The sequence below is a fragment of the Neomonachus schauinslandi genome, chromosome 5 (genome assembly GCF_002201575.2).
Source record: "Neomonachus schauinslandi chromosome 5, ASM220157v2, whole genome shotgun sequence".
Lineage (NCBI taxonomy): Eukaryota > Metazoa > Chordata > Mammalia > Carnivora > Phocidae > Neomonachus > Neomonachus schauinslandi.
The window spans coordinates 6725109-6750774 of NC_058407.1; the positions used below are offsets into that span (position 1 = coordinate 6725109).

The 25666-nt window shown below is 50.9% G+C and overlaps 1 protein-coding gene and 1 non-coding gene across 4 annotated transcripts; one reads left to right on the forward strand and one right to left on the reverse strand.

Annotated features, from left to right (window-relative positions):
• Window positions 1-239: 239 nt before the first annotated feature.
• On the reverse strand, window positions 240-388 carry LOC123325072. Its single transcript, XR_006540217.1, has one exon. It is a non-coding gene; the product is annotated as a U12 minor spliceosomal RNA (small nuclear RNA).
• A 322-nt stretch (window positions 389-710) lies between these two features.
• POLDIP3 (DNA polymerase delta interacting protein 3) lies at window positions 711-23920 on the forward strand. 3 transcript variants are annotated; one of them, XM_021687777.1, is made up of 9 exons: window positions 711-836; window positions 9315-9705; window positions 10660-10746; window positions 12789-12884; window positions 14703-14882; window positions 15438-15515; window positions 17691-17820; window positions 20524-20590; window positions 21587-23920. In XM_021687777.1, the coding sequence occupies exons 1-9, from the start codon at window positions 778-780 to the stop codon at window positions 21762-21764; spliced, it is 1266 nt and encodes a 421-aa protein (XP_021543452.1). In that variant the 5' UTR covers window positions 711-777; the 3' UTR covers window positions 21765-23920. The 3 variants fall into 3 exon arrangements, with proteins under 3 accessions (XP_021543452.1, XP_021543453.1, XP_044771715.1); XM_021687778.1 differs by lacking the exon at window positions 14703-14882; XM_044915780.1 differs by lacking the exon at window positions 10660-10746.
• Window positions 23921-25666: the final 1746 nt, after the last annotated feature.

Sequence of the window (25666 nt, forward strand, 5' to 3'; positions counted from 1 at the left end):
TGAAGTTTCATACAACTGGGTAACGTGGTCGACCTAATGTTCACGAACCATACGGGGAAAAGGACTTTCACCCCCCGTAAACCGGGGATGTGGCGAAAGCAGGTGCGAACCCGATACAGAAGTAACGGACGCCACCCCTCCCCTAAGACCACAGGAATAACAGCTCATTCAGAAGAAATAGAATTTACTTGCCAACTTCCGCCAGCCCGTCTACTCTTTCAGCGTTAAAGAGGGAGGGACGGGCAGATCGCACTCCCAGGCATCCCGCAAAGTAGGCGGGTCACCTTAGGGGCAACCTTTACCCGCTCAAAAATTCGTCTCACATTAGCAGTGAGGATCCGGGCGTCACCCCGAATCGTTATTTTCCTTACTCATAAGTTTAAGGCATAAAGGTTTACACGTGTTACTTGCTGGGTAGTGAATCCCATTCTCATTTTCCCTACGGTGAGTATCAGAGTGGACCGTTGAACTAAGAATCCAGTTCCTTTGCAGTTTGTCTTACTCATTTAGTTAGTTGTTTATGTCGCTTTCCATTTTATTTGGTGTCTAGAAAGAACTCGCAACGGTAGTTGCGCCGACCGCCGTATGCAGATAAGGAGCTGGCGTCGCAAAGGCTCACGGGGTCTCCCCGCCCCTTCCGGTTTTTGCCTGGTTTGAGCTGTCGCGAGAGTTCGTGCGCCGCACGCCGGAAGCAGCTAGTTGCTCCGTAGCGGCCGAAGGGGCGGGCTCGAGGGCCGAGGGAGCCTAAGCTTCTTGCGGCTCGCTCGGCAGTGCAAGATGGCGGACATCTCCCTGGACGAGCTCATCCGGAAGCGCGGGGCTGCGACGAAGGGGCGGTGAGCGGCCTTTTCTCCCTCCGGTGCTCAGGGCCGGCAGCCTAGCGGGGCTCGGGGCAGGGGAGGGAGCGGCCCGGGAGCGACGCGGAGCGCCGTCTGCGCCCGCCCCCTGCCGCAGCCGCGCTCCTCATTGGCCCGGCCCCGCCGCCGCCGCGGGCCCAGCCGCTCGGCCGTCGGCACTGGTTGGAAGCGCCGTCGCTCCGGGGAGGCCGGCGGGGCCGCTGGCGGCGGCGGCGAGGCCGGGGCGCCCCATTCGTGGGAGCGGCCCTGGGGGTGGGGGTGGGCGTCCCGTGGGGGGAGGGGTCCGGAAGGTCTTCCCGGCGCAGCCCCCTCCCTTGGGAAGACTGGTCCTCGGGTCCCGGTGCTCCCCGATCTCCGCGCGGCCTTAGAGTTAGGACGAGTGAAGTTTACGGGGAAGTGACTTGCTCAGACTCTGCGTGTTAACCGCTGAAGCTGAGACCCAGACCTTAACTCCCAAATCCTAGGTGCGCTTCCCCGCTCTGCCGCCTCTATTAACACTTGTCTCCGTTGCGCGGCGTTTCAAGTTCTCTAAGCGCTTTCATGTAACTACTGTCCCATTTGCTCTTTTCGCCGCCGTATCGGCCAGGTATTGATATTTTCCCCATTTTGCAGACGGAGAGCTTGAGGTCGGGAGAAGTAGAGTGAGTGACTTGTCCGAGGCCACGGAGAGCTGAGAGTCGGGGCTGAGTACCCTCTAGTTGGCCTCAGGCTTGGGCAAAAAAAAACAGGTGGGACTGGAGGTTAGAGCTTCGTGATGGTTGTAGCTCCGAGTTGTCGGAGAAGACTGTTCTGGATCTGAGAAGATGATTTGCGGTGATGTGCCCCAAATTTCCTCTGGACCCTTAAATATTGTAGCCATTTCCAGCCTTTATGAGGTCCGGTTCACCTGTATGAAGAAGTGGGAAGCCGGCCAGTAGTTCTCCAGCACACGTTGCATTAGTTCAAGTGTCTTTGTAAACAGGCTGTAAAGATGTTAGATGCTGTTTCTCAGACGTCATTCACTTAGCAGATGTTTACTAATACCTCCCGTGTGCGGGTGGCTAGAAAATAGATCCTTTCTGTTGCTAACTGAAATGTATTCCCCCACCCCCACCCCCCTACACGCATATCCACTGCACCTGCCGCCACCGCGTAATTCACCAGCCAGCGCTTCACCTGGGTTCGTTCATAACAGGCACACAGGAAGCATTAATTTACTCAGTCTGTGCTCTGTGAGTAGTTCTCTCCTAGGTCTTCCCTCTAATAACTGGTGTGGAGTTGGTGCTGAGTCCTCTGGCCACTTCGAAGTCTGTCTGGGTTTCATAGGTTTGCTGGACAGTGGCTGAATGAACCAGTTTCCCAGGACATGCTCTTTCTGCAATCCCTCCCCTCGGTTCCCGACTGCAGTCGGGCTGTTACTGTCTGTTGGGTCTGTACTTTCTTGGCGCCGATGTGTGCGGAGTCTCGTGTTGGGCATTGGGTGGGATCCATGGGATGAACGGGAACTTTGCAACGAGGCAGACGTGGTGCCCTGGTGGGCCTGTTGTTGGGTTCTGTGCCTCCCTGGCAAGATGACTTTTGAGCTGGGCCGTTTCCTCATTTGTAGTAATGGTTCCTGGCAGGTGGTTGTGAGGAGATTAAGTATGAGAATATAAAAATGTGTAAAGTTTGTACCAGGTAGTAAGTGTTCAGCAAATGAGGGCAATTATCGTGGATCTTTTCTTTTGAAGGAGTAGAAGCCCAAACCCCTCCCCGATGGGGGGCAGTAGGTAAGCGTTGGAGCCTTAGAGTCAACCTGTGAAGTTTCGAGTCCCTTCTCTCACTTTCCACGTGATCTTTTTTCTTTTTTTTTTAAGATTTTATTTATTTGAGAGAAAGAGCACGAGAGAGGGGCGGGTCAGAGGGAGAGGCAGATTCTCTGCTAAACAGGGAGCCTGACTTGGGGCTTGATCCCAGGACCCTGAGATCATGACCTGAGCTGAAGGCAGACACTTAACGGACTGAGCCATCCAGGTGCCCCTCCACATGATCTTATGTAAGTTACTTAACCATTCCATACCTCTCTCATTTATAAAATGTAGATAATATTTATTTTGTTAGGTGATTGTTAGGACTAAGTGAATTCATATATCTAAAGTACTTTAAAAGTATCTGATGGTTCTAAGTGTCCAGTAGATGTTAGCTCTCATCATCATTATTGAAGGCTTTTAAATATAGAAGTAACATTCCAATTTTGTGTGAGAATATGTGAGAGAATATTGCCTTGCTGTTACATGAAGATTGGATTGGGGGAATGTGCAACAGACTCTACATACTAGTTTGGTCTGCATGCTGTGTTTGGGTTAAACCTGGTGGAAACGTCATTTTTATTTTTACTTGCAAGGACAATGAAGACTACATCCAGGGCATCCCTGTCAAGAACTGAAAGATCTAAGCTAATTTCCTACAGTAAGCATATTCTGTCGTACATGCTTCCTGGAAGAACTCTGCCCTTCCTGGGAATGAGAGAATGGCATTGCATGGAGGTCCCAGGAGGAACTTTGTGCTTGGTCATTTAAGTAGAACCAGTGATGAACTCCAAAAACTTTCTTCCTCTTCATCAAAATAGCAGAAGAGGGCGCCTGGGTGGCTCAGATGGTTAAGCGTCTGCCTTCGGCTCAGGTCATGATCCCGGGGTCCTGGGATCGAGTCCCGCATTGGGCTCTCTGCTCCTTGGGAGCCTGCTTCTCCCTCTGCCTCTCTCTCTCTCTCTCTGTCTCTCATGAATAAATAAATAAAATCTTTAAAAAAAAAAAAAAAAAAATTTAAAAAAAAAAAAAAAAAAATAGCAGAAGAAACTGTGGAAGTGTAAATAACCTGTTTGCCCACAGGTCATGGAATGTGCTTGTTCTTCAGAGCAGCCATTCGGTTTTGTGTTCATCACACCATGTAAGTCAAGAAAGGGGTCGTTGTCATTATTATTACCTGGGCCCCAGTTAATCATCAAAAGATTTCGATGATTAATGTGAAAATACAGAAAGGGAGAGTTTTGAGTGATACTTCACTCAGCTAGGGTGAGGCGCTCTCCTCCATGCCCAGGACCCATGGATGAGTCTCCCCAGGACAGCACGGGGCACCACCTGCAGTGCGGGCCTGTTCTTGTCGGTTTTTTCCTGAAGCTGTGAGCGTACTGCTGGTCAAGTTTGCAAAGTCACCCACTGTGGTTTGATTTGTTGAGCTCTCAGAAGATCGCTGTCTGTCTACTGCCACCTCCTAGTTAGAGAAGGTTCATCTAAGGTGGCAGGCAGCCTTCGTAGGAAGGTCGGACCATGGGTGTGGTGGGTTTGAGCAGCTCTGGCCCAGCTGCCCTGTCTGGGGAGTCCTTGGAGCCGTGGGGAAGGGGGTTGGTCAACTTTTCAGTTCAGGGCAGGGCTCTGGTCCTGGTACTCACTGCTTGTTTCCTTGTTGAAGTAAGATAAAGGAAATGTAGACCTAAAACACAGGGGAGGAAAATTAGTTGTTACGTAACTTGGAGGGGAAGAAATGGGATTTAAAACATCTGCACAAGACTCGGAGGGTAAGGGGACGTGTCTGTGAAGCACCTAATTCAGGGTTGGCTCTCTGTAACAGAACTAATCTGTGTTTTCTCCTTGTAAAGGTGACCTCAGTACACGTAACTCTAAACCAAAGACCCCATGGATTAAAATCCACTTTATAATAGTAATCCGGGGCCCCCCTCAAAGGCCTGATCCTTCAGACTAGACATCTGTCCAGAGCCAGCTGTGGTCGGGGTCTGGCAGAGAGTGTGAGGTTCCAGTGGGGACCCTGGCTCTCTCACCCATAGTGCTCTTCCCAGGACCCCGTGGAGCACCTAGCAGGGCCCTGGAAGCAGGGCAGGGGTGCACTGTGTCCGTGTGGCCGGGTGGGGCAGTGCAGAGCCTTGTTCCACGCCTCCCCCGCCCCTCTCCCCAACGTTGAGGCCCAATGTGCAGAATGTGTTTCGGGAACATCAGAGAGTGTGCAGTGGGAGGTGAGGCTGCGGGCAGAAGCTGGGGCCAGACCAGAGGCTCTGCCGAGGGCTTGGGCTTTGTTAGGGAGCCCTCATCAGTTCTTGGAACAGGAGGGTAACACCACGAACTCTCTGTTTTGGAGACCCACTCCTAGCAGGAGTGTTTATTTGAAAAATTCCTGATGACTAATGCCTGCCTTGTCCCCGGCGCTGCTGCCTGCTGGGATGAACAGCCGTCTCTTCATGCGGGAGGAGGAGCAGTGATGATGAAAAGCCTGAGCACTGAGGCTGCTAGAGCTGTTCATGAAAGGGGTTGAAGGAACTGGTGTAACCTGGGAAGTAGCTTCCTCGTGCTCCTGCCTCCCCGGCCACGTCCCCTCCCGCCCCCAGATGGACCTGTTCTCACCCTCCGTGTGGCTGTGAGCGTGAGCTGTTCCTCAGCCTGGGGACAGCACATCCCCTCTTTAACTCTTCAAGTTCTGGTCATTATTTTTGACCCATGCGCTCTAACTGGATACGGGCAAGCCCAGGGCGGCCTTCAGCAGGGCCTCCTCACCTGTCACATGTGCTTGACAGCCTCATTCTCACGGGTGGGAGGGTGAAAGGAGGAGTTCTGGGGGAGGGGGGCCCTGTAGGGTCCCTGGCACTTAGCGGGTGCTCAGGAGCAGAAAGCTCTTTGAGCCTTTTTTCCATCTGCCTGATGCAGGGCTGCACCGCAGGGTTGCCCCAGGCGGGGAGATGCAGGGTGTGCCCCTGAGAGGCTCCTCCTCCTGCACGAGGTACAGGTTTGGAAACAGAGCCTAGGGATTCAGCACAGTGAGCACCTCTGCGGTACTTGTGTCCAAGGTTCCACTGCCCCAGGGACGGCGCCTCGGACTGTGGAAGTGCTAAGGGAGATGAGGGAACGCTCTTGAGGGCAGGAGGCACCCACCAGAGCTTCGAGAGCCAGGAGGCTGCAAGCTGTGGGCCGTGGGGTGTCGTTCCCAGGGCCTGGGGCACACTCGGCTCTCCCCAGCCCTCTCAGCCCTATGGGCGTCTGGTTGTATGCAGGATCCCCAGAGGCTTTGGGCCTCCCCCTCCTGGAACAGGAGTGCTCCTACCATGCTCTTTGTGGTGACTTGATTTCCCAGCCCAAGGCCTCTGGCTTCAGAGAGGCCCCGTGCGTGGTAAGTGAATAGTTTTATCTGGAGTGCTTTCCACTGACTCTGGTTTCGTCCGGATCTGGACGGTAAATGTTGATCAAAATCCTTTTCCCGGGGCGGCTGGTGGCTCAGTCATTAAGCGTCTGCCTTCAGCTCAGGTCATGATCCCGGCGTCCTAGGGATAGAGCCCCATCGCATTGGGCTCCCTGCTCCGCGGGAGGCCTGCTTCTCCCTCCCCCACGCCCCCTGCTTGTGTTTCCTCTCTCGCTGTGTGTCTCTCTCTCTCAAATAAACGGGTGAAATCTAAAAAAAAAAAAAAAAAATCCTTTTCCGCATTTTACGAGTAGGCCTTCAGTAGTAGCTCCTGGGCTGAACTGCTAGCCTGTTGCATTTCTTTTTTTTTTTTCTTAAAGATTTTATTTATTTATTTGACACAGAGAGAGACAGCGAGAGAGGGAACACAAGCAGGGGGAGTGGGAGAGGGAGAAGCAGGCTTCCCGCCGAGCAGGGAGCCCGATGCGGGGCTCGATCCCAGGACTCTGGGATCATGACCTGAGCCGAAGGCAGACGCTTAACGACTGAGCCACCCAGGCGCCCCTGTTGCATTTCTTTGATGGGCATCATCAACAGATGTAGGGAGCTGAAAGCACTTAAACCAATCAGTGGGGTTACCTCGCCTGCTACTTGGCCCTGGGGGTTGGGCTTTATTAAGAAGTTTGTGTGCCCTTCATCAATTCCAGGGGCCCCTCAAGTAGCGGTGGGTTTCAGCGCCACTACAGAGCATAGCCCCACGATTGTCAAGACCTGGCAGACCATGAACCCGAGGTGGGCCGCTCCAGGGGCGGGTGGGCTCTGTCTGCCACATGCACTTGTTGCCGTCTCCCTAATTGTGCTTCCTGAACTCCCTAAACACCCCAATCCTTTTGGCCTTGCCTTTTGTTTTTTTTTTTAAACCCATTCCTTTACAGGAGAAAATAGGACAGGGACCAGCAAGTAGGGCACCCCACCCCCACCTTAAACTTAACTGACCAATTCTGCAAATGACCCTTTCCCTCTCTCTTCCACCCAGTTCTTGTGTAGACCCATTGGAAAGTAATTAAATCCAAAAGTAATTTGCCATTTTTCAAAGAAAATTGGTACGTGCATCACTGCCTTAGGCAGTCCTCTAACATACTGGGGACAGCAGGTGTTTCCACTGGTCAAAGGATAACAAGATGAAGGTCCAGATTTGCCTTTCCTGGTACCTTGGCTGTGCTTCTGCTGTTCGCACAGGAGCTGGTGGATAGTCTCCCTCCAATCAGTTGGGGAAGGGTGAGGCAGTAGGAGCACCCGCTGACTTGCCCAGTGTGCAGGAGGCCTCTGGGGAGGCCTGGACACAGATGTGGGAAACCGTATAGGAACTTGTTCGGTAGAGTTTTGCCTTCTAACACCAGGTCAGAGATTCTGAACACTCCGTCATCCAGGATCGCTTGTGGAGTCAAAAATGCAGATGCCCAGGCCTTCACCCAGATTTTAGATTTAGTAGCTGTGGGGTGGGGTCTGGACAGCTGTGTTTTTAAGCAGTTCCACAGGAGTTTCTAATGCTCAGTCAGGGTTCAACACCACTTACAAAGCACTGGGCCCATTCTGCCTCTTCCCAGTCCAATGGGGAAGAGAAAACAAGCAGATGTAGACAGGCACAAAGGAGGGTTGTCCTGGAAGAATCAGTGAGGAAGGGTTTCCCCAAGAGGAGATGTTGCCTTGGGAGCCGGAGTCCCCAGGCAGGGCACCTGCTGCGAGAGGCCGGGGTAGAGCGGCCTCGTGGTATGGTGGGCAGGTGGAGCGAGGGAGCAGCCTGCGGACACCAGGAAGGACTTCCAGGATTGTACTTGGAATGGTCTTCGCTTTCCTCACAAGCCACTGAAGGGCCAACAAAGGAACCCCACAAGCAAATGGGGCCTGTTTAATGGAGTTTAGTTCATTTCCAATCTTAACAGTTTCTGAATATGACTTTCTTGGTGGTGGTGAGTGTGATAAATACATACTTGGTTTTATCCCTGGTTCCTGGCACACTGTTCCTAAAACTCGTGGGAGTTTCCTGAGTTACATAGGAGCATCTTATGTTCTAATGAGATGATGCCTGATGGGCCCCTGGATAGTTTCAGGATGGGGGTGGTTGCCAGAAAGACCTTGGCATGATTAGTTGGAACTTGGAGCCCTACCCCACTCCCTAACCCCCAACCTCCAGGGAGGGGAGAGGGGCTGGAGATTGAGTCAGTCATCAATGGCCAGTGATTCAGTCAACCTTGCTTACATAATGGGACCTCCATAAAACTCCCTATACAATGGAATTTGGGGGAGCTTCTGGGTTGGTGAACACAGCTACGTGCTGGGAGGGTGGTGCACCCAGAGAGGATATGGAAACTCCACACCCCTTCCCCTGTACCTTATGCCTCTCTTCCATTTGACTGTTTCTGAATTGTATCCTTTATAATAAACTGATACTAGTAAGTAAACTATTTTTGCTGTGTTCTGTGAGCCATTCTAGCAAATTCATTCTCGAACTTGAGGAGGGGGTGTGGGTCCCCTCAATTTTAGCTAGTCTGTCAGAAGTGTGGGAAGCCCAGGACTTGGGACTGGCATCTGAAGTGAGGGGAGTCTCTTGTGCTGACTGTGGGTAGGTAGTGTCAGATTGAATTGTAGGACACCCAGGTGGTGTCCAGAGAGTTCAAGAACAGTTGATGTGAGGGAAATACCCACACGTTTGGTGTTTGGAAACAACTCAGTGACTTTTTCTTTCCTACCAAGTCCTTGTGTCTTCGGTCTGTTAGCGGGCTAGCTTCCGCTCCCAGCCCAGGGGGGCATCTGCCGGCACCGGAGGCCTGGGCTGCCAGGGGCATGCTGGGCACTTTTGTTAATCATTTCTTCTCCAGGCCTGTTTGGCCCACCTCACAGAGTGCTGGGGGATGACTGAGAGAGCACGGCTGTGGAAGAACTTTGGAAACTGAAGTTGCTCTTCAGGTGTGTGGGATTAGGATATTTGGGGATATGCTTTTTTTTTTGACTAGCATCATTCGTAGGTTATTGTCCCTAATGGTGTCTCAGAACACCTGGTCTAGGGAGCAAAACAGTCTTACCTAAGTGACAGAAACCACCAGGCCCTTCTTCCTAATTTTCTTTGCAAGGCAAAGTTAAAAGCCATAAACTAGGAAAGAAGTTTCAATATAGGTTTAATTGTTTCCTCAGACAGCGAGCAGATTTCTGGTTTCTCCAGGAGCTCCCCCCTGTTCCCAGTATTACAACGGCTCTACTTCCATGGGGTACTATTGATAACCCAGATCCGCTTAATACTGCCATTTTTACTTGCAGTCTCAACGCCAGACCAGGAGTCGGAGGTGTTCGATCTCGTGTCGGGATCCAGCAGAGCCTCCTCAGCCAGCCAGCCCGCACTGCCACTTTCCAGCAGAGATTTGATGCCCGGCAGAAGATTGGCCTCTCGGACGCCCGGCTCAAGCTGGGAGTTAAGGATGCCCGGGAAAAGCTTTTGCAAAAAGATGCTCGGTTCCGGATCAAAGGGAAAGTGCAGGATGCCAGAGAGATGCTGAACTCGCGCAAGCAGCAGAGCACGGTGCCCCCGAAGCCCCGCCAGGTGGCCGATGCCCGCGAGAAGATCAGCTTGAAGCGGAATTCCCCAGCCACCTTCCTGAGCCCACCCATCGGGACAGTGACCCCTGCCCTGAAGCTCACCAAAACCATCCAGGTAGGTGTGACTCTTGCCATATGTTCCTGGGGAGCCAGGAACAACTGTGGATTCAGGCAGGGAGTGGGGGCCCAGAGTGTTGGGGCAAAATGACAGTTCTCCCAAGTGTTTGTACAGTAACTGTATGAGGGAGGCAAGGTTTTAATCTAGGTTTTTTTTGTTTTGTTTTGTTTTTGTTTTTTTGTTTTTAAAGATTTTATTTATTTGACAGAGAGAGAGAGAGACACAGCGAGAGAGGGAACACAAGCAGGGGGAGTGGGAAAGGGAGAGGGAGGCTTCCCACTGAGCAGGGAGCCTGATGCGGGGCTCGATCCCAGGACCCTGGGATCATGACCTGAGCTGAAGGCAGACACTTAACCGACTGAGCCACCCAGGCGCCCCTTAATCTAGTTTTATGGAGAAGAAAGGGGGCTCCAGAAAAAGTGACTTTCTCCAGTGAGCTAGCGATGCAGGAAAGAGGGGAAAAGACAAGATACTCGTGGGGCGTGTGCTGTGTGGCAGGCACTTCACACATAGGACCTAATGTATCTCTCACCGCAACTCTGGGACCATTACCCCAGTTTTATAAAAGACTCTGGGTCTCAGGGCTGTGAATTACTGTGCCCAGAGTTAACACAGTCGTCCGTGGGAGGCCCGGGGCAGGAGCCTAGTCAGACCCGGCCCCTCATCGAGGGCACTGGGCGCTTGCACAGCCACCAAAGGGGATGCAGACAGCATTCAGCGGTCACGGCGACTTCAGGAACAGGAACAGCAGCGGCGGCAAACATTTACTGAGCCAGGTTCACTGAGCAGGATGCCGAGGCTTCCTGTCACTCCTGCTTTGGGCACGAGGCACTCTGGAGGTTACCACAGGCCACAGCTGAGGGCCACCATATTTCAGGTTCAGTGATTCCTTTCTCGTGGAGAACATGTGTGGACCCCCGGAGACGAATCACGTTCTCTGTGTGTTTCTAGGTCCCCCAGCAGAAGGTCATGGCACCGCTGCACACCCATCCTGCTGGAATGAGGATCAATGTTGTCAATAACCACCCGGCCAAACAGGTGAGAGAGTGAGAACGTGAGTATGTGGGCGTGAGTGTGCGTACGGTGTGTATGTGTACAAGGGCGTGTGCTTTGAGGAGCTCCGCTAGGTGGATTAATGAGGCCTGGCCCAAGGTTCCCAGTATGAGGAATTGGAGGGATTACATTTGGGTTTTTGCAGTTTATGAGTTTTATTTACTTTTAGTTTTACTTATTTTTTTTATTTAAAAATTTTTATTATTCGTCAGAGAGAGAGCATGAGCAAGGGGTGTGGCAGAGGGAGAAGCAGGCTCCTCACTGAGCAAGGAGCCCGATGTGGGACTCGATCCCAGGACCCTGGGATCATGACCTGAGCCCAAGGCAGACGCTTAACTGACTGACCACCCAGGCGTCTATTTACTTTTATTTTTATTTTTTCAAAGATTTATTTTAGAGAGTGCGTGCGAACGGGGGAAGGGGCAGAGGGAGAGTGAGAACCCAAGCAGATTCCCTGCCAGAGCCCACAACCTTGAGATCATGACCTGAGCCGAAACCAAGAGTCGGACGCTCAACCAACTGAGCCACCCAGGAGCCCGTGCAGTTTATGAGTTTAAAAAAAAAAAAAATAAAGATAAACTTACATTGGGGGGTTGGGTATGCAAGGGGCAGAGAGGCAAATTGAAAGTCTTCTATTTTTTGTTATTAAAGTAGTGTGTGCTTGGGGCGCCTGGGTGGCTCAGATGGTTAAGCGTCTGCCTTCGGCTCAGGTCATGATCCCAGGATCCTGGGATCGAGCCCCACATCGGGCTCCTGGCTAAGCGGGGAGCCTGCTTCTCAACTCTGCCTCTCTCCCTGCTCATGCTCTCTCTCTATCTCTGTGTCTCAAATTAATAAATAAAATCTTTAAAAATAAATAAATAAATAAAAATAAAGTAGTGTGTGCTTAACATAGAACACTTGCAAAACAGAGTAAGAATAAGAAGGAAAAAAGAGTTCTTGTGCTCCTGCTCTCCAAAGCCAGCTGCTGTTGAAATTCTGCCCTGGCTCCTTCCTGGTTTTTTGTGTTTTTAAGTGTCATTATTATTGAGTTAATGCCTAGTCGTAGTTGTGTGCGTATTATTATATTATTATTTTTTTTTAAAGATTTTATTTATTTATTTATTTGAGAGAGAGAGAGTGAGAGAGAGAGTGCAAGAGGAGGTAGGGTTAGAGGGAGAAGCAGACTGCCTGCCAAGCAGGGAGCCCGATGTGGGACTCGATCCCGGGACTCCGGGATCATGACCTGAGCCAAAGGCAGTCGCTTAACCAACTGAGCCACCCAGGCACCCTATTATATTATTATCCAATTTTGTGTCCTTTTGTTTTCACTTTATAACTTAAGCACCTCTGTGATTCACATTTACTCTAAACATTTTTATTTATTTATTTATTTATTTATTTATTTATTTTTAAAAGATTTTATTTATTTATTTGAGAGAGAGAGAGAGTGAGCACGAGAGGGGGGAGTGGGAGAGGGAGAAGCAGACTCCCCGCTGAGCAGGGAGCCCGATGCAGGACTCGATCCCAGGACCCTGGGATCATGACCTGAGCTGAAGGCAGTCGCCCAACCAACTGAGCCACCCAGGCGCCCGACTCTAAACATTTTTAATAACTGCATAATCCATTGAGTTGATGTTCCAGTTTATTTAAGCCATTTTCCTCTAATTTTCACTGTTAGAAATCTTTCTGTGAACATCTTTGTGGCTAAAGCTCTTTCTGGGGTTTGGATTTATTTCTGTAGGCCAGACTGCCAAGGATGAACTTTCTAAACCAAGATTATAAACACATGTTTTAAGGTGTTTCTAGGTGTTGCCTGCTTGTGGAAAGGTAGTTCTCGTGTACGTGGAGGTTGCAGCACTTTTGTTGGGCCCTTGTGGGTGGAGAGCCGGCCTGTGAGGATTTGACTCCCAGGCCGGTCTCCCCCGGTCCTCCCCTGCCCCCCACCCACGTCTCCCTCCAGCTACTGGCTCCATGTGTCTTGCTGTTCTTGCTCCAAATGTCCTCTGAGGGCCTGCAGGCCACGTTAGCTTTTTTTTTCTTTTCAGAATTTATATGATTTGGAAGATGATGATGACTCTGTAGCTCCCATTCCTAGTAAACAGATGAAATTTGCAGCCTCGGGTGGCTTTCTCCACCACGTGGTAAGACATTTTATGTTTTCCTTCCACTCACCATGTGTATCTGGTCCGGTGGATGGGCGAGGTGGTGGAGAGTACGGCCTTTCAATTCAGAAATCTTTCTTCATGTGGGTCATAAGAATTTCAGAACTGCTAATGCAACCCCTGGCTTATACATGCTGAGACCAGGGGGTCCAGTGCTGTGCTCGAGGCCCCACAGCTAGTAAGGTGCAGGGCTGCAGCTTCCGCTTGCTGTTTGAGACCCTGCAGGGGAAATGTGAGGTCCCAGAGGAGGGAATCGCCTTTTCTTCCCTTTGTGGCAGGACGTTCTGCATGTCCCCTTCCCTCCATGGTCAGCAGCTCTGGCCCGTTCTTAACACCGGATCCCCTCAGTTGGTGTGTTAGCAGGAGTAAGCGGCACCTTTCGTGTGCACTCCACCGGGTGCAGCCTGCATGCTGGGCAAGCTTGCTAGACTAGGCTGCTGGGCAGATCCCACTCAGAGAAGGAACGAGAGCAGTATCTGGGACCGTCAGGGTGGCCAGCAGCAGCGGGTATAGCCCGTGACAGGGAGGGCAGCCAGGGGGCACTGAGCCAAGTGCCTTTGTTTGGCCTTCAGAGGCCCAAAGACTCTGTTTTTGTCACCGCATTGAGTGAATGGCCCAGTTTCCTGGTTACCGCTGAAGTTCTTAAAGCTGAGTGGTTTGGAAGGGGCTGGGCCTTTGCATGGTTGAACTGCTAAGGTCTGCTGCCAGGGGAGCGGTCAGCTGGCTCAGTTCCTGGCTCACTCTACTTGAAAGAATGAGGTATTTGTGTTACCTAATTTAAGACTGCCCTACTCTCCTACCCAGTAAGGTGGGTGCTGTTATTAGTCCTATTTTACAGGTGGGGGATCAGCCCAGAGAGGTTAAAATATGTTCAGTATCACCCAGCTTATAAGTAGCGGATCTAAGAGTCACGTTTACACAGTCTGGCTCCCAGGCCGCGTGTACCATACTGTACTGGCCATCAGTAATCAAAAAGCAGTTTAAGATGTGGGTCCCAGGAAGACATTTCATTTGCTTCGGAGAAGCTGGTGCACCAACCCTGCCCCATACTCTGCCCCTCTGGCGGCTGCAGCCCTCCCTTCTTCCTGAGTCAGTACCTTGGGGGCACGGTCTTCAGTCAGCAAGGTCGCCCGCCGTTTCTGCCTCATATGTGTTTTTCTTCAGATACATTCATACCAAGGAGTTTCCTTGTTTATATTTCCAAAGGACCCCATCCCCAGTTGGGGAGTGCAGGGGAGGGAGGGAACGGTTTCTGCTGGCTTGCACGGCAACTCTGCCAACATGTCCCTCGCGGTCTGGGAGCCAGGCAGGCCAGGGCTACGCATGGTGCCTCCGTGTGGCAGAAACGGGAACCAAGAAGCTGGGAGTCTAGACCTTCTGAAGGGTGGGTTCCTCTGCCAGGAGAGCTCAGAGCTGATGATCAGCCCATTGTGATAGAAACATATCTGGGAATGAACTTGACTCTAAGCTTTTGGCCTTCTGCTTAGCCCCAAATCGTAGGTTTTCAAAAAATTTCAGTAGTCTGGGTAGGCCTGTGGCTCCAGGTCAGGCCTGCATGGAAGTTTCTCCCCAGGGGTTTCCTGCACTGGAGCGTGGCTTCTGTGAGCACGTGGGCAGACTGCGTTTCTCTCCTCCAGCCCCTTCCTTGGGGGAAGTCACAGGCAGCCTTTTTGGCTCCAGATCTCTAATGGAGTTGGGGAGCTGGGAGGCCTTGGGGGTGGGGGTTGTCGGCCCCATAAGGCTTCTCTCTTGCCTTCTTCTCTAGCTTCTCAGATTCCTGTCTGCCTCTTTGTTTAGGCCGGACTGAGCAGTTCCAAGTTCTCTATGTCTAAGGCCCTCCCTCTCACCAAAGTGGTTCAGAATGATGCATACACGGCTCCTGCCCTCCCCTCCTCTGTTCGAACAAAAGCCTTGACCAGCATGTCTCGGACACTAGTGAACAAGGAGGAGCCCCCGAAAGAGCTCCCACCTGCTGAGGTGAGGCGAAGGTGAAGGAGGGGAAGCAACTGCACCCCTCCTTGTTGAGAGTCAGCCTGTGCTGGGTGGGCTGTGTGTTGTGTGTACGCTGTTGAGTCCTCACAGCACCTCCGTGAGGTGGGCATTGCCACCTCCATTTTACAAATGAGCAAACCAAGCCTCAGCGACAAGCTTGCGGGCGAGTAGAAGAAACGGAGCTGCAGACTGAGCAACTCTGGTGAATAGAACAGAGGTCTGCCCCGAGGAGAGCTGCTGGGACCACTGAGGAAAGAGCATTTGATTTACTGGGCAAGTCGGGAAGGCTTTAAGGAGAAGGTGTCACCTGAGCTGGGTGGGTCTTGGCACGTGATTGGCATTCCATGCAGAGGCTCAGAGGCCTGCGAGTGTCGGGCGTATCTCGGAGGTGGTGAGAGAGTTTCGGGCCCTGAGCGTTGTGGTGGGGCATGACTGTGACAGGCTCCCTAGGGGGCTTTCCTCTGGGCCTTCCTGGTCACTCGCATGCTGCTGCTGAGCGCACAGCTGTTGTCTGATTCTGGGAACTGTCTTGTCTGGCAGCCTGTCCTCAGCCCTTTGGAAGGCACCAAGATGACCGTGAACAATCTGCACCCTCGAGTCACTGAGGAAGACATTGTGGTGAGTACTGTGTCCTGCCAGGATTCTAGCTCTCAAACCACGTCTGTGTCAAGGGGCCCCAAGACCACCCCCAGGTACACTAATTCCCTGAAGCTCACGGGACTCCTCAGAGAGTCCTGTCGGGCCTGAGATTTATTACAGGATATGGAGCAAAATCCGCAAAGAGAAGGGCTCGTGGGGCAGAGGCCGGGGGAATACAGGTGCAAATTTCTGGATTCCTCCCCAAGTGGAGTCACACAGAATGCACTTTATTCCCCCAGCAACGAGCTGTGATATGTGAAAGCAGGGAACTCGGTACAGACTCAGTGCCCAGGGCCTGTACTAGGAACTAGTCGTGTAGGCTCCCTCTGCCCCTGCATACCAGCGTTCCAGACTCCTAGGGGGAAAGCAGGTATTCAGCATAAACCACGTTATTTGCATAGATTAGGTTCAGTGAGCCACTTTTATCAACTATGGTGGTGGGAGCCCTCCCCAATTCCAGGTTGCCCGACACCAGCCTAGATCCGGCCTTGGAAGCAGGTCTTTCAAAAGATAGCAGTTGGGCTGGCTGTGCTAACTTGTTCTTCACAGCGACTAAACCAGGGCCAGGGCATCGTGCTGGATGGGTCTTGAATGGGATCCTCTAGTCCCATGGTTCACAACTCAGTGGTTCCTATTTTCCTGTGAGTCTTTGGAACTTCTGCCTCCTCTAGGGGTTTTCATGATGCTTCCAGAGTAAAAAGAATGAGATAGATCAGTGTAATCTGATGGTTGGCCCCCCTGGATTGCCCTGGTCTGTCCTGTCCCGCCCTTAGTCATGGGCAAAACCTAAACCTGGTAAGGACAGAGCCAGATGCAGCCAGGACTTCTCTTCCACTTTATTTTCATTTAGGCACCAAAAAAACCACTATTAATTTAAAAATCCAGGTGCCCTTTTAACTCTGAACTGTCAGATCATAGAAGGAATGCACCTGGACTCCAGCGTCTCTTTGCAGCTGAGTTTCAAGTTCTGTAACAGCCCATAAAGGCCACCACGTTTGACAGTGGTTTTGAGTGTGAAACACGAGTGCTGTGTGATAGCTCTGAGAAGTGAGCAGGCTCCCCAGCGCATGGTACACACAATGGGCGTTGCAGCCTACTTGGTCCGATACTTGACAAGTTAATAGAGAATTAAAATAGATTTCTTTTCCTGATTATAAAAGTAGTAATAGCTACAGTTTATTGGGCACTTAGTATGTGGCAGGTACTTTGTAGGCAGGATCTTTGAAAATACAGAGTAGTGGGAACGGCCCCCCTGTGGTGATCACCATGAGCTTGAACGCCGGCAGTAGCCACCCTCCCTTTCCCCACATGGGTAATGTTGAGAGAACAGCAGCAGTACAATTGGGATCACACTTAGTATTCAGTTCCGTATCTTGGTTTTGGTATTTAACAGTTTCCACTTTATCATGAAAAACATTTCAGTGACCTCTGCAGAAACCTCTTCTGTCCTCATGAGAGCCTTGTGGAGGGAGTTGCAGGTGAGGACATGGCGTGGGTGCTGGCCGGCCTCCGTGGTCCATCTCCACATTGTCTTCCTTCTCTGGCCTCCCCTCCTGCCCTGTAAAAGGAGGTGGGGGCGCCAGGGGACATGATGATGGTGGTAACACACGCCTACAGAGCATTGCCCTAAAAAATGCCCCCAGTTGAGCTTTCAGCGACCCTAGGAGGAAGGCGAGACCATTCCTTTTCTGTTTTTCAGAAGAGAAGACTCATTGTTAGAGAAGTTAAATAACTTGCCAGATTCCCTGGTGACATATTTAGTACTGCCTTTGATGAGCCTACACGTTCCTTTTCATGACCGGGCCTTCAGAGAAATTCCGTAACTGTTATCCTTGTTGAGAAAGTGGGTGCAGAAGCAGGAAGTCTTTGGGGGTGCCTTGCTGAAGGACACATGGACTCCAGGGCTTAGAAGCCCAGACCCATTTCTTGCTGCCAGCTTGGCTCGTCCCCTCATCTGGTCCCACATCGAGAGGCCTGTGGATGTCCCAGGGACACCACCTAAAACGGCACCTCCCAAAATCCTGGGCGCTGGGCATATTCAACTGGAGTGCAGCTGCCAGTCTACCCAGAGCCCTCTGGAGTGTGTGAATGGCAGGCAGGCAGGATAACAGCCCCAAATTCTTCTACAACCCCAACCCCTCCTGTTGTTTGCAGGAGCTTTTCTGTGTGTGTGGAGCCCTCAAAAGGGCTCGGCTGGTCCATCCCGGGGTAGCAGAGGTGGTCTTCGTGAAGAAGGACGATGCCATTACTGCATATAAGAAGTATAACAACAGGTGTTTGGACGGTAAGTCAGGGAGAAAGCCACCTCCCCTTCCTGCTGCCCACTCTCGGGCAGCAGGCCCTCAGAGCGAGCCTCCCTCTGAGACGGGTGGGAGGGCCCCTGGCACGTTCAGCCCTCTGGATGGAAGGTTTCCCGTGCGCCAAGGACAGACGGGCATGCGCGGTCCCCTGAGCTGCCTGTTGTGCAGGGCCCTGGGTTTTCACCCAGCTGTGGGACTTCAGTCGAGTGAGCAGAGAAACATCGTTTCTCCATGGACGGTTCTCTTAAGAGGTCTTGCCGGGGAAACCAAAAGTACTAGCCGCCTCCTTCCAGATGTTGGTCTCATTACTGCTAGGACACAGATTCCTCAAAGGCCTGAAGCCTTGTCTAACGGCTCGCACCTGGGTGAGCACTGCTCCTAGGGAGCAGGCTGCTGCTTTTACTGAGCTCACAGTCACATTCTCCATCTCAGGATGGCCTGTGGAGAGAAACTCTGTCTGCCAGGCCCCTTTGTCCACTGATGAGTTCTTCCCGTGTTTACTGAGTGCTCTTGTGGACACTCAGTAGAGATGCCGACGCTGGTGTAGCAGTCCGTGGAGTTTCGATTTGCATTTCCCTGTTGAATGATGTTGAGTGTCTTTTCTTGTGTGTATTCGTGAACCATTTGCATATCTTGGAGAAATGTCTGTTCGGACTATTTGCCTACTTCTTAATTGAGTTTAAAATAATTCTTTTTTTTTTTTTTTTAAAGATTTTATTTATTGGGGCGCCTGGGTGGCTCAGTCATTAAGCGTCTGCCTTCAGCTCAGGTCATGATCCCCGGGTCCTGGGATCGAGCCCCGCATCGGGCTCCCTGCTCCGCGGGGCGCCTGCTTCTCCCTCTCCCACTCTCCCTGCTTATGTTCCCTCTCTCACTGTGTCTCTCTCTGTCAAATAAATAAAATCTTTAAAAAAAAAAAAAAAAGACTTTATTTATTTATTTGAGAGAATGAGAGAGAGAGCACATGAGAGGGGGGAGGGTCAGAGGGAGAAGCAGACTCCCCGCCGAGCAGGGAGCCCGATGCGGGACTCGATCCCGGGACTCCAGGATCATGACCTGAGCCGAAAGCAGTTGCTTAACCAACTGAGCCACCCAGGCGCCCCGAGTTTAAAAGAATTCTTTATATATTAATTCGTCTCTTACCAGATAACTGATGTGCCAACTTTTTCTCCCATTTTGTAGGTTGTCTTTCCCTCTTTTTGATCTATGTATTTTTCTCTAAGCAGTGCTTTAGCTGCATCCCATAAATTTTGGTATGTTGTGTCTTTATTTTCATTCATCTCAAAGTATTTTCTGAATTCCCTTGTGATTTCTTCTTTGACCCATTGGTTATTTAAGATTGTTTTTAATTTCCATGTATTTTTGAATTTGCCAAGTTTCCTTCTGTTCCATGAGTGTTTAAGGAGAATATGTATTTTGCTGCTGGTAGATGTCTGTTAGGTCTACTGAGTTCATAATGTTATTTGAATCTTCTGTTCCCTTGTCAGTCTTCTGCCTCGTTCTATCCATTACTGAAAGCAAAGTATTGAAATCCTCAACTGTGATTGTTTACTTCTTTCAGTTCTGTTAGTCTTGCTTTGTGTATTTGAGGGTTTGATGTTAGTTGTATATATGTTTGTATATGTTAGTTGTATATATGTTTATAATTGCTCTCTCCTGGTGGAGTGACCCTTTGATCCTTGCAAAATGACCTTTGTCTTGGGGCGCCTGGGTAGCTCAGTTTAGCATCTGACTCTTGGTTTCCGCTCAGGTCATGGGATCAAGCTCGTTGAGTTCCAAGCTCTGAATGGAGTCTGCTTATGATTCTTTCTCCCTCTCCCTCCCGCCCCTCTCTACTCACCTGCGTGAATATTTTCTAATGTGACATTTTAGGTCCTTTAAAGATTTTTTTCACTATATATATAATTTTTTTTTAAGATTTTATTTATTTGAGAGAATGTGAGAGAGAGAGAGCACAAGAGGGGGGAGGGTCAGAGGGAGAAGCAGATTCCCTGCTGAGCAGGGAGCCCAACGCAGGACTCGATCCCAGGACCCTGGGATCATGACCTGAACCAAAGGCAGTCACTTAACTGACTGAGCCACCCGGCGCCCCATTTTTCACTCTATTTTTTGAGTTGCTACCTTAATGGCTGCTCAAGGGTTTACAGTACCAGAATCTATTTCAGATAAGTACTAAATTAATTCCAGTGAGGTATTAGAAATGTGACCCCTATATGGCTCTGTTCCCTCTTCCCCCTCTCGTGTGCTGGGATTGTTGTACTCCTCTCATAGTGTGGAGAGCCGCGTCGCAGTCAGTACCTGGAGCAGCTAATCCTTCATAGACCAAGTGGAAGCCTGTGTGTGCACTTGTGAATTCTTCTTTCACTTAATTGTGTTGCATAAACATTTTCCTTTACCTCACAAACGAGTTTAGACAGAGTCGCACTGAGTTCAGGTTCTCCCTTCCTTCTGCTCTCCTCTCCTGCTTAAAGTGAGAAGTGAGGTCTGTTTCCACTTTGGTGCCGTCCTTGCTGAGGTTTCGTGGACCTCATGCCCTGGGATTCCCAGAGCCTGGCAGCCCCGTCCCCCGTCGTGAGCCAGAGCTGCCAGCGGTGGGGGCTTCGACCTCCTGGTGATAGAGGGAGCCCCTGTCCTTTTGTCCTGAGCCGAAGTCTCATCGCAGAACCTTTTTTTCCTTGGTTTTTCAGGGCAACCCATGAAGTGCAACCTTCACATGAACGGGAACGTCATCACCTCAGACCAGCCCATCCTGCTGTAAGTTCCAGAGGCAGCGGTGCTGGGGGCCGGGTGGAGCTTTTCTCCTTGTTTGCTCTGTGGGGTTCTCGTCATTCTGCAGAGTAACGTGTCTGCGTCAGCACTTCCTCTGGCATTTCCTCCGTGCTGACGCTGAGTGGGCCGCCCCGGGTGCGCCACCGCGGTGCTGAGTGGTGTACAGTGACCTGTCATTTCCGCAGGGCATTGACCCCACGGGGGCTCATGTTTAGACCTCGTTCTCAGCTTTATAATTCAGAAATGCCTGAGAAGAGAGTGGCGAGCAGACCAGTTGTGTCTTTGTTCCACTGTGGGCTCCATCCAAGTGAATGGAAAATGCTACCTCCTTGTCCCAGACTCTGGTGGAGACAGGCCCCGCTGCCGGCCCTTGTTTTATGACATGCACCTGCACATACATGCCTGGCCCAGACTGAGGCTTTTTTTGGAGCCTGAGATGCATGAAATGTAGATTGGCAGGACGTCCTTTTATAGAAGAGGAGGCAAAACCTCAGGAAGGTATTAGACTTGCCAAGGTGGGTGGGGCAGGCAGACTTTGAAATTTAGAAAGACCAGAATTTGAACCTCAGATAATGAATTGTGTGATTTGGACGAGTGTTTTAAGCTGCACTCCAGGAATAAGTTGTATTCTGGAAAATGTGGGTTTTACGACCTAGTAAGTTTGGGCTAAACAGAGTGAAGCCGATTTCTTGACTTCAAGCCTTCTCTAACTACGTAATAAGCTGATGTGTATGTGATCGTCTCTAAAGGGCATGCAGCATTTCCTAAAGTTAAAACCCCAGATCACAACAGGCTGCATTTCAATTTTGTCAGCTGCAAATTATAAAATGATGGATTTGCTATAAAATGTCATGAGATCAGGAGGTACAAAAAGCATTATGTTCAGCACCTAGCTCTCATAACAGACTTAGTAAATGATGGGCTCCCTTCCCATCTGAGGGAAAACTGACAAGGATTTTGACTCTTCTCTGCTCCCCACAGACGGCTGAGTGACAGCCCCTCAGTGAAGAAGGAGACTGAGCTGCCTCGCAGGGTGAATTCTACCGCCTCATCTAACCCTCCTGCCGAAGTGGACCCTGACACCATCCTGAAAGCGCTCTTCAAGTCTTCAGGGGCGTCTGTGACTACACAGCCCACAGAATTCAAAATCAAACTTTGAGCTGGAGGGGCGGGAGGGTGAGGCAGCCAGAAGCAGGGGCAGAGGAGGGTGGCTCTGTTTCCTAAAGCAAAGCTTGTGACCAATGGGCCGTTGGACTGGAGGCCCCTGAGCGTGGGAAGGGTCGCCGGGGGTAGAGCGCTTCCTCACTGGACGGGACCCACCTTTCTGTGTTGTGTTCTACCCTGTGCTCTTCTGTACGTTAACATTTCCTGTAGTCTATTTCTTCTCCCTCCACCTCATCACCAAGGTAGGCTTGTGTTGCTCAGTGTCTCTCCCCCTCATCTCAGCCCCAGACTGATTTCTTGTTTGAAAATGGTACCCTAAGTTCTCTGGATGGCTTTCTTGTGGCCCCGTGGAATGCAGGGCAGGGGCCTCTGTGAAGGACACCTTTTTCTCCAGGAGGCGAGGAGTTGCCTCCCCCTTTCTCTTTTTTAAACTTTCAAATGAAGTGGGGAGTGGGAGCCCCTGCCCTCCTAGTTCCGGGAAGCCAGGTCAGCTCGAGAGCTGTGCCAGTCACCTGCCTGGTCATTGCAGGTGGCCCGGGCGGGGATCAGGCCACAGCCCTCTTGTCCTTGCGTCACGATTGGCTCTAGACAGTGTGGTCTGGAGAGGGCCATGTGGCAAGGGCAGGTGAGGCTGCCACTCTGCTGGGAAGAGCATCCCCAGTCCTTGCTGCGCTGTCTTCTGGCGGCTCACGGTCCGTTCTTGAGTTCACGTCTCCCTGTCCTTGCATCCTGCCGTGTGCCCCACCCCAGCTCTCAGCCTTCTGGGTCTCATTGCCAGGAGAAGTGTGCATCATCAGCCCTCCCAGTTCTCACCTGGCACAGCGCTTGTCACACCTGGTTTGGGTGCAAATGCCAGCTCTCTGCTAGTTGGATTTTTTTTTTTTTTTTTTTAAAGGTCTGCCTCTTGTTTTGTGACACTGAGGGTCTGGGGATTATTTGAATGGGAGATACTGGCTTGCTCCTGGCTCTTCCTTTCTGGCCTCAGATGCCTACAGGACAGTAGGGATGCTGAGAGAGGCACAGATCCACCTGCCACCAAGGGGCACTGTTCCCAGTGTTGTGACTGACCCATCCTTCCATGACCAGAGGGGTCTTTCCCTGCCTTGGCAGTGAAGGGCGCAGGGAGTGCTGGGTGGTAGGCAGTGTGTGGAGAGAGCAGAGCAGCCCTTCCAGGTGAGTTGGGGCAGAACTGTAGCCCCCAGGGGCAGCCCCTAACTGAATACCAGGACAGCATGGCGTCACTGGCCTCCTCAGTCTCCTGCTTTGTTGGGACTGCAGAGGGAATCCAGGTGGCAGACCTGGAGCGAGTTGGGCAGCAGGGCTCGGGGAGCTCTTCAGAATCAGTAGCAAGTGAGCACTGTGAAAGGCACGAGTCTAGGAAGTAGAGGGGACCTGAGACACTTAAGAGCCTTTTGTGGCCTGCTTGCGACCAGCCCAGTGAAGAAAAATCTGGAAACTCATGTTTCCAGAGTTCGGTCTGTAAGCAGGAAGGACCCAGGCTTTGAGCACCGTTCAGTCCTCCAGCTCTAAGACTGCTCAGGCCTTGGAAGTCAGTGGGGGGTACCTGATGGCGCTCCACCTTCTGGTTCTTCAAAGAATGCTGTTTTTGTTCCCTTGTTCCCTTTTCCCCCTTGGAACGGGTGCAAACGCAGCTGGAAGACATTCCTCCTACACTTGCCCCTTCCTGATCCATGAGAACACCTACAAGGCAGTAGGACCTGGTTTCTCAGGTACTGGGGACAGTTGGATCACTGCTTGGACTCTGCTTCAAGTAGGGATGGTAAATATCCTGCCTGCATGGCTTTACCCTCCTCTCACCCCTCCTCCCCCTCCCCCCCCCCCCCCCCCCCCAAGTCCCGTGCCAGGCTGCTCTGGCTATCACAGAGTTCATGAGCCTAGCTGCAGCCTCCTGGACCCTGTCCTCTGGGTAGCCATATGGTACATTACAGGGTGGAGCCTATTTGCCTCCCCTGCTCTACAGGGTGTCATCATGGGAAATGGAAGAGAAGGTGGTGGGCCAGTCCTTGGCGTCCCTCTCCAACTCCCACCCCTCCGCATTCCTCATGTGTATCTCTTGTTCAAAAGGAGAGGAAGAGACATTAAGGGATGGAGGAAACTATATGTTACTTACCCATTTCTGAATAAATTTGTTATTCCTACCTCTGAGCTGTTCTTTCTTAAAGGATTCTAAATGACCTTGTGGGACCTGGCACCAGAAAACAGGAATTTGCTTTCCTACTCACCAGCTACGATATTGGGGCAGTTCCTCAGGACTTGCTGAACCCCCATCTCCATAGCAGAGGATGTGAGCATCAATGTCTGTGAAGTACCTGGCACAGTAATTCTGTATGTCCTGGGCCTAAAGTGCCTCCTCACTAGGTATTAGCACGATCAGCTCCAGCATAGAATTAGGTCTGTTGATAGGGAATAGGAGAGCCTGAATTTTGCCTTGGTTTGAAGACATCAAATTTCATAGGTGAAATTTCTCTCTCAGATCAATTATGCATTAGAAAAAAATTAATTTGCTGATGGTTTTTGTGTGGTTTACCATCTTTGCACATAGTCATATTGTGCAACTCACCACCATCCATCCCCATAACCCTTCATCTTGTAGAACTGAAATGCTATTTCCATTCAACAGTGACTCTCCATCTTCCCCCTCCTCCAGACCCTGGCAACCATTTTTACACTTTCTAAGATTTTGATTACTCATACAAGTAGATTGGTACAGTATTTATCTGTCATGGACCGGCTTATTTCATTCAGCATCATGTCCTCAAGCTTCTTCCATGTAGCCTATATCAGAATTTTCTTCTTTAAAGTTGAATACTACTTTGTGTGTGTATACCACATTTTGCTTATTCATCTGTGGACAATTGGATTGTTTCCATGTTTTAGCTATTGTGAATAATGCTGATGTGAACACAGGTGTACAGATCTCTCTTTAAGACCCTGCTTTCAGGGGCACCTGGGTGGCTCAGTCGGTTAAGCGTCCGACTCTTGATTTCAGCTGAGGTCGTGCTCTCAGGGTTTTGAGATCAAGCCCCAGGTCAAGCTCCACGCAGGGCATGGAGCCTGTCTAAGATTCTCTACGCCCTCCCCCCACCTCTACCTCTACCTCTCTCTCTCAAAAAGAAAAAAGACCATGCTTTCAATTTTTGGGGGTCCATACCCAGAAGTGGAATTGCTAAATCCTATGGTAATTCTGTTAGTAATTTGAGGAATTGCTTTTCCAGTTTCCACAGCGGCTGTACCATTTTTATATTTTCATATTGGTTTATTAAGGTATAACTAGAACAGCTCCTCTTCTGGGAAGGTAGAATGGAAGTACTTAATCCCTATCCTTTCCACTAAATCGAATTCTGGAGATTTTATATAAAACAAACATAAGCCTGGAAGGTGGAGAGAAGGCAGACTGGCTGGGGACCTTGGGACCCTGGGACCCAAGGAATTACTGGCACTGAGCTCCCTGAGTTTTCTTTTTGCTTCACATCTCAAACTGGATGCTGAAAAGGCAGACAAAACCCCAAATAAGGGCCAGAAAAAGAAGAGCTTAGCAAGACTACAGCCAAACCACAGAGGAAACTACCCTGACTTCAACATAAGCCAAGTTGGGAGATTAGGTTTCCATCCTCACTAGGCTGTATTGGGGGCACCCCAAAATTCCTGTTGGGGTGGTGTCCAAGAAGGCCAAGCAGGGAGCTGGAACTTTAAGTTGGTATCAGTGGAGACTATAGGAGGAGAAATGAGGCAGCCCCTTCCAAGCAGGGTGTTCTAAGTAGAAGTGTAATGGGATGATGGAACTCACCCCCACAAGGCAGTAACTAGGAGGCACTCCCACCCTGGGTGTCAGCAGACATCAAGCAAGGACCCTGAACTCCAACCACAGCTGGCAGT